General features: G+C 33.0%; 2 protein-coding genes across 2 annotated transcripts in view; both read left to right on the top strand.

Annotated features, from left to right (window-relative positions):
* The window catches only part of LOC142344976 (uncharacterized), a 47,667-nt gene extending 35,206 nt beyond the window's left edge, over window positions 1-12,461 (top strand). The window contains exon 3 of the mRNA XM_075397063.1: window positions 12,130-12,461. Within this exon, the coding sequence (XP_075253178.1) occupies window positions 12,130-12,393 (264 nt within the window). The 3' untranslated portion in view covers window positions 12,394-12,461. The remainder of the gene's footprint in view (window positions 1-12,129) is intronic.
* LOC142344966 (small ribosomal subunit protein uS2m-like) overlaps window positions 1-13,630 on the top strand; it is a 73,465-nt gene that overhangs the window by 21,929 nt on the left and 37,906 nt on the right. The window lies entirely within an intron of this gene.

Raw genomic sequence — 13,630 nt, 5'->3', positions numbered from 1 at the left:
TAAACCTAGTTTTAATAATCGAACCAATGTTGGTAGACAAAGTAAAAACAATAAAGGAAATGAAATACGAAAACTTGCACACAACTTTTTAGACAATTTCATACTGGAAAATGAACCATTGACGGAAGCAATTTTTTAGTTAATAAAAAAACTACTGATTATGGTATTTGCTTTTTTTCTCTCTTTCGTTTTCAATTTTTTAAAAATAAACATTTTTTAACCTTAGTGAATAGGTATTGATAGTGAATTATTTTCCGCTAGAGGCACTTGAAAACAGGTCAGGTAGACCTAATAGTGTACTCTTGGTTGGTGCGATTACTATTCGTTTACCCAATAGTGTTCTATTTTCGCAATCTTTGTAAAATTAATTATAATGATTCTGTACCAACCATAAACAATTTATTATTAAGAGGTCAAGTGATGAATTTCAAGTTGAATATTGTGGTTCCATTGTTTCGTTATTACTCTTTTTGAATTCTGTTTTTGATTATCAAGATCAGAAATACAATTGCTCAGACCATAAAAATTTCAAAACACTCTCTTTCGTTAAGATATTCCGACTGACATAAACTTTGAGATGGGCTTCAATTAAACATTTTTGATGCGCTAATTTGAGAATTTTTTAAGAGTTTTGATTGTGTTTCAGAGATTATGTCACATTTGTTTATCTACGCCTTTCAGAGGAGATTGTGTCACATTAGTTTATCTATGCGTTAAATCTTGTGAATTAGTTTTGCCATGTTGACCAATTTCATGATATGACATTGCTTTGATAAGTTAAATGCATTCAAGTTGAAATATCTAATCGAAAATAATGCTTATCCCTAATATTTTGTCCACATTGCCATTTCTTCGTTACTATTTCGGAAAAAGAGGTTTTCTGTTCTCCATTAATTAGCTGATTTAAAGAAGTTTGCTAACATTTAGTCACGCTTTGACAACACTGCTTTTATAGAATACAAATATTTTATAGATCATTACTATTTTTAACGCAAATGATTATCGGCACAAAATCAAAATTGGAACTCCGGTTGTATTCAAATCTATCTAGGTTCTTTTCTCTGCAATCGTCCCAATTACTTGAAGTCTTGTTCTACACTTGTTGCCTTTTCTGTTTGTTCTAAGAGATGTTTAACTGTCCTGTTTTTTTCACGTATTCAACATTTTATGTTAACTGTTTTACATTCCACTATGCTATTTTCAATCCTTCCTTCTTTTAAAAAAGTTTTTAACAACAAGGTTTCTCTGCAATTTTTTGGTCAAAAAGTATACAAATTATTTTTTTTAGTTATTTATGATATATATTAATGATTTATAACTACAAATGAACTATTCTGGACAAAAAATACAAAATATCTTGGTTCATTACAGTTCGAAGAGAAATAAAATCATACGACTACAAAGACCATATGGAGAACATTTCAGGTCATTCAGGGCAACAAATTTCTGCAGCCACAGTTGCAAGATTTTTTGACAACAATGAAATTACCTCGAATAGCACACAGCATCAACTGTAATCAGTTTTGAACTGGGAGTCAGTCAAAGTGACCATAAAATGTTCAGAGTTGTCAAAGTTCACAGTTTTCTCGCTCGTATGGTGGTTTCCTCAATACTTTTTGTTTCCTCAGAAGACTCAGATATTCTCTCCCTTTTAAAAGATTTTTGAGCTATAAGAGATTTCTTAAAATATCCTGATTCACGTTTTAGCTGGTTGCTTTCATGATCATTTTATTAATTGCTCTTGAACGAAGTTCATAGCACCATTTTGCGCTTATGTTCTAGAAAATTCCTTGACTTCTCTTGTGACTTTTTCACGCTTCCGTTCTTCATTTTTGAGTGTCTCACTCCGAACTAAAGCTTAATGCTAATACTGTGAGAACGATTCTTCCAACATTATTCGGTTTATGTTTATAATAAGAGAACCATTGAGACTTGAAATCAAGGAGAATGGCAAATTAATTAAAAATTGCAACGCCATAAAGGGCGTCAGGTTATTAGTGACACAACTGCCATTTATAAGGTATAAATATAAAAAATAGTGGAACATTAGAAGACGTAAGTAACAGAAATTATCTGATGTAAGTTGACTTTTGCTAATTAAAAGTTTGTGCCCGTTTTCCTTTCAAGGTTAATTAAACAGAATTTTTTAAGTGAGTTAAAGTCACCTAGAGGGCTAAATCAGAGATAAACAATACTTAATAATTATGTTTGATATTTTCTGGAACTTAGAGTCTAGGGCCCCCTAACTACCGTAGCTGAAATCTAATATTCCGAATTAGCAACAGATATGTTTTTAGTGGATTAGAGTGGCGTTCAGTTCATTTGCAGGTTTCTGAGTTACATCACAACGCGCCAAAATACAAGCAGGTACTCTCTGTCTAATCAACTGAGAGAAGAGATTTCACCAAAGAAGCTCTATGAAAAATACAATAATTGAGCAAAATATACGCTCGGCAAACGTAAAAAATAGAGATAAAATCAAGTCCGAGAATTATTTTCAAATCTAGTCATTTGAGAAAAAGCTGCAAAAAACACATTTAGTTAAAACAAGTTCGTCTCTAATAGGAAAATAAATAATAATTATATTTTTTTTAGTCTTTTCTAAATAGCTTTATTTAGAATTTCCTTTTCAAAAATTGCCAACAATTGCTGCTTCCAAATAAAGAGGCTAGACTGGACGCAAATCCTGTGAGACAATTTTTTATATGGTAACTTGCAACCGTCTCGTTTCTCTTCTTCTCAAATAAGCACCACCAGACCATCAAATGTCGACTATATTACACCATCCGCCTTCATAACTTTTGTTATTCTAACTAATCAGACAATTTTATAACTATTTTCATATTAACTCATAACTAAGCTTCAAGACAACGAAATGTGATAATGCTGAACAGAAATCCGACATTTACAGGATAATTCCAAGAAAATACTCTCAATTACTAGACCTTTAGTTTGCGAGAATTTAAAACTGTTGGGGGAAATAGAAATGTAGTCTAAATTGATAAACCTACCGATGCGGCTTACCATAGGTCTTACGTGTGTCAACAAGGAAAGCAATAAAGCTGCCGAAGAGTTTCCCGATGAACAAAGATTTTCCGTAGTTACCGCATCATCTGTTCCAGATCTTTTGTTTTTCTGTTATATGATCTCATTTTACTACAAGGTTAGAAAGATTTCTCATTATTCTTAAAAAGGGCAAAAACAATGTTCCATGGGAAAAAATGAACTCGTGCTAAAATGAGTGACAAAAAATATCTAGGAAAATGGAAAAAAAACTCATAACAATAGTGAATTTGAATTGACTAACACAATTGACTAAAAATTGTTTTGTTAACAAGGATTTTTGGACTTTCATTTCAATAGTTAATAATTTTACATTATTGCTTTCAGGAATGGAATGTTTGCCGCATCAATACTCTCATCGCTCAGTAGCCTTTCTGTACAATACTTAATGATTATGTTTGATATTTTCTGGAACTTAAAGTCTAGGGCCCCCTTACTACCGTAGCTGAAATATAATATTCTGAATTAGCAACAGATATGTTTTTAGTGGATTAGATTGGCGTTCAGTTCATTTGCAAATTTCTGAGTTACATCACAACGCGCGAAAATCCATGCAGGTACTCTCTGTCTAATCAACAGAAAGGCGAGATTTCACCAAAGAAGCTCTATAAAAAATACAATAATTGAGCGAAATATTCGCTCCGCAAACGTAAACAATAGAGATAAAATCACCTCCGAGAATTATTTTCAAATCTAGTCATTTGAGAAAAATCTGCAAAAAACACATTTAGTTAAAACAAGTTCGTCTCTAATAGGAAATTAAATTCTAATTATAATTTTTTTACTATTTTTTTAAATAGCTTTAGTTAGAATTCCCATTTCAACAATTGCCAACAGTTGTTGCTTCCAAATAAAATGGCTAGACTGGACCTAATTCCTGTGAGACCATTTTTTATATGGTTACTTGCAACCGTCTCGTTTCCCTTCTTCTCAAATGTGCACCACCAGACCATCATATGTCGACTATCTCACACCCTCCGCCTTCATAACTTTTGTTATTCTAACTAATCAGAATATTTTATAACTATTTTCAGATTAATTCATAACTAAGCTTCAAGACAACGAAATGTGATAACGCTGAACAGAAATCCGATATTTACAGGATATTTCCAAGAAATTGTTCTCAATTACCAGAACTTTGCTTTGCGAGAACTTAAAACTGTTGGGGGAAGTAGAACTGTAGTCTAAATTGATAAACCTACCGATGCGGCTTACGATAGGTCTTACGTGTCAACAATGAAAGCAATGAAACTGCCGAAGAGTTTCCCGATCAACGAAGATTTTCCGTAGTTACCGCATCATCTGTTCCAGATCTTTTGTTTCCTGTTACATGATCTCACTTTACTACAAGATTAGAGAGATTTCTCATTATTCCTAAAGGAGCGACAAAAATGCTCCATGAGAAAAAAAAATTAAACTCGTGTTAAAATGAGTGACAGAAATAATTTTTCTAGGAGAATGGAAAATAACTCATAACAATAGTAAATTTGAAATGACTAACACAATTGACTAAAAAGTGTTCTGTTAACAATGACTTTTGGACTTTTATTTCAATAGTTAATTTTTTTTACATTATTGCTTTTCAGGAATGGAATGTTTGCCGCATCAATATTCTCATCGCTCAGTAGCCTTTCTGTTCACCAAACTATCATTTAAATTGAACTGGACACAAAATGAGGGAGAGCTAAAACCTGTTTTCTTGTTTTCTTTCCTTTTTCTGGTACTTTTATAACTGTTTTTTTGCTAATCTCATCTCCTACAGTAACTGCGTAGACAAAATTAAAAATCAAAACAAAGTCTGAATTTAGCATCGCAAATTTTTTAATTAAGAATCCTTCCTTGAAGAGAAGGTTGAATCTCAGCTCGATTGCACGGTTGAAAATAATTCTGCTAACGGTACTTGCACTTCAACTCAAGGAAAACTGTTTGTCTTGGTGAACAATTTCATGAAGTCTATTGTATCTTTTACGGCAGTTTTTGTCTCAATGTCAACCTTGCTGTCTTTAACATTTTTCCACTCACTGAAACTAAAGAACATCGGATATTTGTCGCTCAACTGAATAGAGTTTTTTATTACACCGATTCCTCTGCTCTAAAAAACAATTCAAAAATTCGAATAAAAAATATCAGGAAATGGTGTAACCCTAACTTCATAAATTCAGAAAAAAGATAACTTTTGCCGCATTTAAATTCTTTATAACACTCCAAATAGGCTTAAACAATAGTCATGATATGTACACATTAACTTTAATGTAAGTCGATGCTTTTTTCCTGTAATCCTAAATTTGGCGTTAGTTAAACAAGTGTTTTGATGATAAATTCATCAGCCACACGGCAAAAAGTATCTTTATGGGCTCTCTTTTTACACTACTATATTATAGACTTTCGAAAAAATTCACTTTTGAAGAGCACTGGTTAAACACACCAAGTTTTTGCTTCATTATAATTCAATCTTTTTCTCGATTAATTTGAAGATCTCGTAATTCTATTCTCGTGGGAGACAACCTCTGTCTAGTTTATCTTCTTGTATTTTCTCTAGGATAAGAAATCCTTAACTGAAATTCTTAAATTCACATGATATTGTTTTCGTTGTTATTTTTGTTTTGCCAAAGTTGAGAGATTGCGTTTTCGGAATGCTTTGATTGGCTCAAAGTGGTCCTCTCTTTGATTCAGTATTTGATAAGAGTGCATCCCGGATCGAGGTTTCGCCAGAAAACTAATGTAAAAATTGCGGTGAATAAGGTAAAAATAAAAAATTTTCACCGCAAAGCGCCCGCATCTTTTAGCGATGAATTGGGTGAATTTATTTAAGATTTGCGCTGAATTTAGCGGTATTTTTATTTCAGCGCTCTGACCTCCTGCATGTCAGCCACTTCTTCATCCACTGCGCAACCTCAAACTTACTTCTAGTATTTTCTTTTTGAATTTGAAACAGATTTACTATACCTTATGTAAACATATGCATTGAATTTTTGTAGGATTAGCAATTTTTAGCGGTGTAGTTTTTTTTTACCGCTTAAGCGTTGAAAAAAAAAAATTCGCCGCTTACAACATGAAGCGGTGAAAATAAAAAATGCAAATCTTGGAAAAATTCACCGTAAAAAAAATTTTATGCATAAAGCGGAACTCTGAATAGTTTGATTCCATTTGAAAATCATCTCGACCCAATTAAAATTCTGTAAAAAAATAAAGTTACTTGTATAAATTCAACTAAAAACCAATGAGTTTTTTAAAGCACGCTATAAACTAAAATTTTCAGAATTTTGTGTGACCTACACATAGGGGAACTCTGACTCTGGTCTTGGTCAAGTTTAAAAATCTACCATTTTTAAAATAGTTTTGTGTGTTTGTATTCAACTAAAAGCCAAAAATGAAAGTTTTTCCCAGTCAAGATAGAATCAAAAAATTTCAGTGTTTTGTAGTTTGCTACTGTTTTTTTACTATAAAATTTGTTCAGTTTGAGAAACTCTTCAACCCAATGACAATCAACTAATAGTAATCTAGTATTAAGCGCTTATATACAACTAAAAATCATTGGAAACTCAAGTTTTCCAGGCAAAATAGAACTAAAAATTCATAAAGTTTAGTTGTTCCATTTGAAAAAAATCCCTGACACGATGAAAATCCACTAATTTCAAAATAGTTTTTTTGCTTATTCACAACAAAATGTCATTGAAACTGCATTGTTTTCATGAAGTTTTTTGTGGTGAAGATGTTTGAATAATTTAGCGGGGAATTTAGATTTCGAGCGGTCAATTTTATTCCACCGCATTCGCAGCTATTCCTACATCATCTTTTCTTAAAATTTTCTCTAAAGTGAAGATATTTTGGAGAATTTAGAAATGAATGTGTAAGGTTTAGAATACTTTGTAGTGAATGTTTTTTTCACCGCTTTCCCCGAACTCACTGCTAATTCTTACATCTTTTTTGGCAAATTTTTCTGAGGTGAAGACATTTGGTAATTTTAGCGGTGAAATGTTGGCAAGATTTGCCACACACATTCAACCCATTCACCGCTATTCTTACATCATTTTTTGCAAATTTTCTGAAAGAAAGACATTTAGTGATTTTAGCGGTGAATTTTCGTAAGATTTGTGATTTTTTTCGGTGATTTTTTTCTCCGCCGCATTAACCGCATTCACCGCTAAAAACCTTAAATCTTATCTTTTCACCGCATTCATTGCAATTCTTACATTTTTTAGCAACTTTTAGCGCTGAAGCCTCGACCCGGGATCGTTTGAGCAAGTTGCAAGAGTCTTTCGATGACTTTTTGCAGTGCAATATCTCGTAATTTAATATTTAGGTTGTTTTGCCGAGCGAGTGCCGCTGAAAGTGTTCTGAGTGAAAATCTACATTTCGCTTAGCTAATGTTACCACAAAACTTGTGTTGCAAAATTGAAAAATTAACTCCATCAGATAAAATTAAATAAGATATCACAAGATATATGAAAAGACTAAAATCGTGCTAAAATTCCTGAACTAATTTAAGCTCTTTGAATTGTTTTGTGGGATTTGACTCAAGACAGAGGACAAATAACGGGGAACGTTTTTATAGATACGAACTGTATCTAGAGTGTTTGATTGTGTATCACGGGGAGCCCAAATATTGGTAATATATTGACAATTTGGGGTATTTCAGGGGAAAAAATTGCATGCCTAGAATTCGCACGTTCGGACTTTCCAAAGCGGTTTAAACGGTTTTCCGCAGTAAAAACACTTTGTTTTAGATTACTATTTTTAATTAAGGGAAAGCTTGAGGTGGCGTCATTAAGGGCATCGATAAGGGGGTACATTATCGGGAATCAAGATCGATTAACTATTGTTCCAATAATATTTTCAAAAAGGGGAAATAAATACTGGCTTTTTTGTTCAATCTTTTTTTCAGTTTTTGGATACGCATCTTAGAGAAAAAGTAAAAACACCAATTTGTAGCCGTCAGGATCTAGCTTTGATTTTTATTTTAAAATATCGGAAATTTGGAAAAAAAAAGAAATTTTAAAAATTCTAAGGAAAAATCGAAAAAAAGAAACATCCTTTTTTTTTTTGGGGGGGGGGGGGGGACAGATTTCATTGAGATTTAACATTGAAATGGATGGAGAAATATGTAGTAGAATTAGATAGGTTAACGGCAATTTTAATTGTCACGAGTTATTCTTTACAGTTTCAAGGCTAAAAATTATCTTTTGTAACGAATAATTCTAAAAGAAATTACCTTGTTCCTTTTTCTCAAAGCATTATTAAAATTTTCCCCTTCTCTCCGTTTTCTGCTGATTCAAAACCATTGGAACAACCATTATTTCTACAAATACAACAGATCGTTTGGAAAACGGAAGATTTCAGGCAAATTAGAGCTCTAAAAATAGCCAAAAACAATAACCTTTGAAAATGAGAAACCAAAAGCTGAAAAATCTGTTTTTGCTGAGTTCTAGAAGTTTTTTGCAAACAAATCGCAAAATTTCATCCAAACTAACTTTTTTGATTTTTCAAAAACGTGGAGACGTAAAAAACTGGTTTAGTTTGTGGAATGAACATCAAATCAACTACATTTGAGAAGTAAAGATGAAAATCATTTCTTACCAATTTCTTCATTTGTACTCTTTATGTTGTCAAAGCAGATCGTTCAAAATAGCCTCGACTGGTATAATGCAATACAGACAAATTTGAGACTTAGACAGTTTATTGATTGTCGGGTTAAAAACATAATACAAATGTTCATCAGTTTTTTCGCTGAAAAAAAAAACAAGAAAACTATTTGCTGCTTGTCTGTATTTTGAAATTGCTCGTCTATTTCATCGTTTTGTTTTTTTTTCTGTATATTGGAAAGCTAAATTGTTTAGTTATTGTGAAGTTTTCACATAATAAAGAAAGGGAGTATTTTAAAGGTGATCAAAAATCTTCTCTGCAATTAAAAAAAGAAATTAAAAAATTACTGTTTCCTTAAAATACTCCGAAGAGAGAAAAGAACTAAATTTAAATTTAATATAACTAAATATCGTCAAAAACTACTGACAATGAGTCTTTAAAGAAGGCTTCTTGTATTTCCTTATATGCTAGACACAAGTAGAAGCAGAGTGCAAAACTGTCGAAACTCATAAAAATTAGAAATTTTTCTTTTGCTGCAAGAAGTGGTTTTAAATGTTATGAACAAAAGTTCTTGCGTCTTGCGGCTTGCTTTCTTGCGTTTTGAACAAAAGTAGTACGTCTTGCTTTTAAAGATAAGCAAGCAGATGAAAAAAAGAATTGGTCACTGATGCTCATGAAATATCAAAAGTTGCAAACAAATTTTTGGTAAATCTCAAAAAGTTTATTTCAATTTAATTGTCAAATTTTACAATTACCAATACAATTTCCCCAAGAGTTATAAACCTATTTGCCAAAAATGAAAGCAAAATAATTCACCATTTTCGCGTTTTTAATTGATAGCTTGAGATTTTATGTGCGTGCGCTTGTGTGAATTCATGTATGTGAGTGCATGAATGTGTAAAATGTACGTCAAGTATGTGTATGAGAGAAAAAAATAGAATAAGAGTCTGAGAGAATTGATTCCTTTAATTGTTTGACACAGATAGATGCAGAGTGCAGAAATGTCAGAATTTTGAAAAAATATATATATGCTACATATTGCGGTTTTAAATATGGTAAAAACTAAATTTGTGTTTGTTGGTCTTAGTTGAGAGAGCATTTGAGAGATTTTGAAAAAAAAAACAATTTGGCACGTTATACTCATGATACATCAATAAAGTAAAAAAATTAGGAAAAACAGTTCATTTCAAAATTTATCGTCAATTTTACATTTACAATTGCAATTGCCACAAAAGATGGCAATTGCCACAAAATAAGGCCTCATATAGTTTTCCGGATAAACGAAACAAGACATAAATAAGCAAAGCGAATCATTGGTAAAGGTCAGTTGCAAAAAAAGGGTTTTCTGTCGCTTTTTATTTTTGGGCTTGTTTTTTTGTGTGTTTGCATTCGCTTGTGTGGGTGTATGAATGTGAGTGGTTGAGTGTAATGTGTGTGTGTGTGTGTGTGTGTGTGTGTGTGTGTGTGTGTGGGTGTGTGTGTGTGTGTGTGTATGTGTGTGTGTGGTATGTTTGTGTCTGTGGACGAGAAAGGGTTAATGAGAAAGAGATAGTTAATCTGAGCAAAATAGTTCCTTTATATGTTAGACACAAAATGAATCAGAGTGCAAAAACTGTCAAAATCATAAAAGGATAGAAAAATTACATATTTATTAAAACTAGCGGCTTTTATTTTGTCCGAACTAAATATTTGCTTCTGAAATCTCAGTCGTAGCAGATCGGAGATAACGAAAAGTTAGTTTTTTTGCTATGCTCAAGAGACATCACGAATTAGAAAACTTTTCAAAGGGTAGTCCAAAGTTTCAATTACCAATTTCATTACCTCAACCAGTCCACGCCTATTCATTTTGAAAAAATCGAGGAAGACCTAATTAAACGTGACGAAAATTGAGTAAAAATCAAGTGCCAAAGAGCTATTGGGAATTTTATTTGAATGTAACGTGTTTTGTGTGTCGGTTTTTATGGTTTGTCTATGTCTGTGTTTTTCAAAATTTACTACACTTATTTTTCAAGACCGCGTTAAGGATTTTTTATTTTTGCTTCACTTAAAAAGACAGCATATGTTTTGGTTCAAACAGTATAAGTAATTTTTTTCAAGTTCAGATTACATGCTTTCGGATACTCCCAACAGATTTTCTTACAGAAATTATAGGTTGCTTCTGCAACATTGAGAGTTATGTTGTAACATACTGTGCTACGCACAGACTTGCACGAGCCATCTTGTTTTTTAGAAAAAATGATTGATTTGTATCTGCCAAAAAACTTTTTAAACAATTTGAAATGTCTGTCTTCTTAACATTAGCCGACTGCCGTAACTTTAAGATCATTAAGGCACAAGATCGGGGTACTTTTTCACAAAAACAGGTCAGACGCTTTATTTGTATAAATAGTCTTTTTTAGGGTCAAAGTTTTTTTACAAATTCTAAAGCACTTTCATGATGATTGCCAGCCTTTCTTGTAAGAAATGTTGGTTTTCTAATTGCGTAGCGTATCCGTTAAACGAACTAAAGTTTTTGTGCGTCTTACTTTTACAAGAACAAGTTGAAAATCACAATCTGGAACTATGGTCTTGTTTGTGTTATTGCTACACGTTGCTTCTCGGTCTTAGGTGTCAAATCTCGCAGCCAGAAGACCAATACATTTTTTTACACCTCATATTATGAAAAAGGCATGTAAGTTTAACAGTTCATAATCAAAAACTTCTGATATCAGAAATAGAGCTTTGAAATGACCTAAGTTTTACCTTTAATTGACAATAAAACTTTTCTAGAGATCACAAACTTAATTGAGCCCATTGGAACATTGTTAATCGAATCTCAATCCGGTCTTATTTGGTCATGTAATCATATCAAACAAGACCATTTTGCTAACATTATCAATGAGTAAAAAAATTAAAGGATCGAAATTCATGGTCTTCGGACGTTATCCTCTATTGTATAAATATTTTTTCAGAAGGTCGCTTGTCTTTTATTGCAATTTTTGTACAAATTCTTATTTAAATTGACAATTAACTTGGTTAACATAACGGTGGTTGTCAATACAACAGATCAACAGTTTAAGTTCAAAATGTTTGTTTTTATTCTCCACACTTTGGTCAGGTAAGAATTAAAACACAAGTCTCCTCCTGTTGAATGACATTGCATAAGAAAAGGCTCCCCCTCATTGGGTGAGCTCAATAATGATTCTGGGCGCGTTTCTAACTCATCAAGATATTGATTCAGCTCAAAAATGGGCAAGATTTTTGTAACTGATGGAAAGTTGTGATCATTAATCTCATTGGTATATTTTAAACTCTGCTTTTAGTATATTCTAAAAACAATTGAGGATATATATATATATATATATATATATATATATATATATATATATATACATACATATATATATAAAACAATTTTTTACAATACAAAGAGAAACTATCGTTTTTTGTGAGTGCTACATGCTTTGTATCACATTTTCCTATTTTTTTGTTGTTGTTTTGAAGATCTACAGCCGTGTTAGAGGAACGTCTTCGGGTCTCTACCAACAAGAATACTGGTACTATGTACTTAGCGAATACAGACACATGGTGTACTTATCTCACGCATTCTGCAACCCTCTTTTTATTCTGTTTGTATCTCGCCGGTTCCAGGAGCCATTCTTCAACTGGACGCGAAAACATCTCGGATTCTGCAAAGCTCACAACGTGTTCAAACGGATTTCTAAAACCACCTCCACTTCGGGAAAAACAAATTCCTCGACTAACTGAAAACTGGGGAAAAGGAACGAACAAGAGAACAAACATCTGCATAACTTTTTGGTGGGGTCTGTTATGCATCACATTCGCAACTTCGAATTATAAATTTGATCAAAACACAATTTTTTTCTTGAGAAAGGAATATGGACGTCTATGGTCAAACTATAGTGCTTTCACAGGTCGACCCAAAGTCTTTTTGTGGGCATTTTTTTAAACCATATAAGTGGTGCAAACGCTTAACTTTAGGGGCGCTTTAGACGTAAACTATAGCTGTAATAAAATCCAGTTGCTGTTTCAGTTACGACTTGAATTTTTTGAATTCTTAAGAGCATTCAAAACTCACAATCGAGGACGCTGGGAGATTAGCTTACCAAAAAACCTGTCTGTTTTCATGTTAGGTCCCCGTTCAAAATTGTCTATGATCGATTCCTGCCAGACTACAATTGTGAGCAGGGCTCTCCAGAACAAAAACAAATTTGAAATTAATAAATAAATGATTGGACTCTGGACTCTTTTTCTTCCATATTTTGTCGGAGCGTTCATCTCGATCATTTCGGCCGCGTGTTTTTGGCTTGCTTAATATTATGATTTCCTCGTTTTTCTTAGGTTCAAATTAAGCACTCATGTCGATCGAGGTGGTGTCCAAAATTACCAGACCTCCGACCAGACCACCTACTTGGAGCGCACACCTGCGTATGGTGGGCTCGAATCACATGGTCCGGAAACCCGTGTTGAGTTCTTACCCCCAGAAAATGTAAGAATAAGGGGGCAATCGGGGGAATTTTTATTCAATTGCATTCAAAACTTTTACATCATTTTGGGGTTAGGTGTAATTTGATGCAAGATTGGGGGGAGGGGTAGGTGGGGTAATTTTGGGGGGTAAAATTGTGTAAGATTAGGGGGGTGGGTAAATTTTTTTTTGGGGGGGGGGGGGGAAGGGGTAAAATGACGCAAAAGTAGGGGGTAATGGGGGGGGGTAAAAACGATGCAACAATAGGGGGCTATTAGGGTAAAATGATGATGGAGTAAGGGGTAATGGGGTTGAAATGGTATAAGAGTATACGATATAAAACGATCATTTATTACTTTTTTGTTACGAGTAATTCAAATACGTTATCGAAGGTAAAGTTCATATGAAAATTTCTGTTTATGCTCGAGAGGAAAAACTGATTTCAGGCACCAAAAATATTTTAACCCAAACTTTTTAACATAAACTACGTATGTGTTTCCCTTAGTAGGAGTGCCATTC

The sequence above is a fragment of the Convolutriloba macropyga genome, chromosome 1 (assembly GCF_964194025.1).
Source record: "Convolutriloba macropyga chromosome 1, txConMacr16.3, whole genome shotgun sequence".
Classification (NCBI taxonomy): Eukaryota; Metazoa; Xenacoelomorpha; order Acoela; family Convolutidae; genus Convolutriloba; species Convolutriloba macropyga.
The sequence above is the reverse complement of the archived record's forward strand: the minus strand, read 5'-3'. Positions and strand labels throughout refer to the sequence as shown.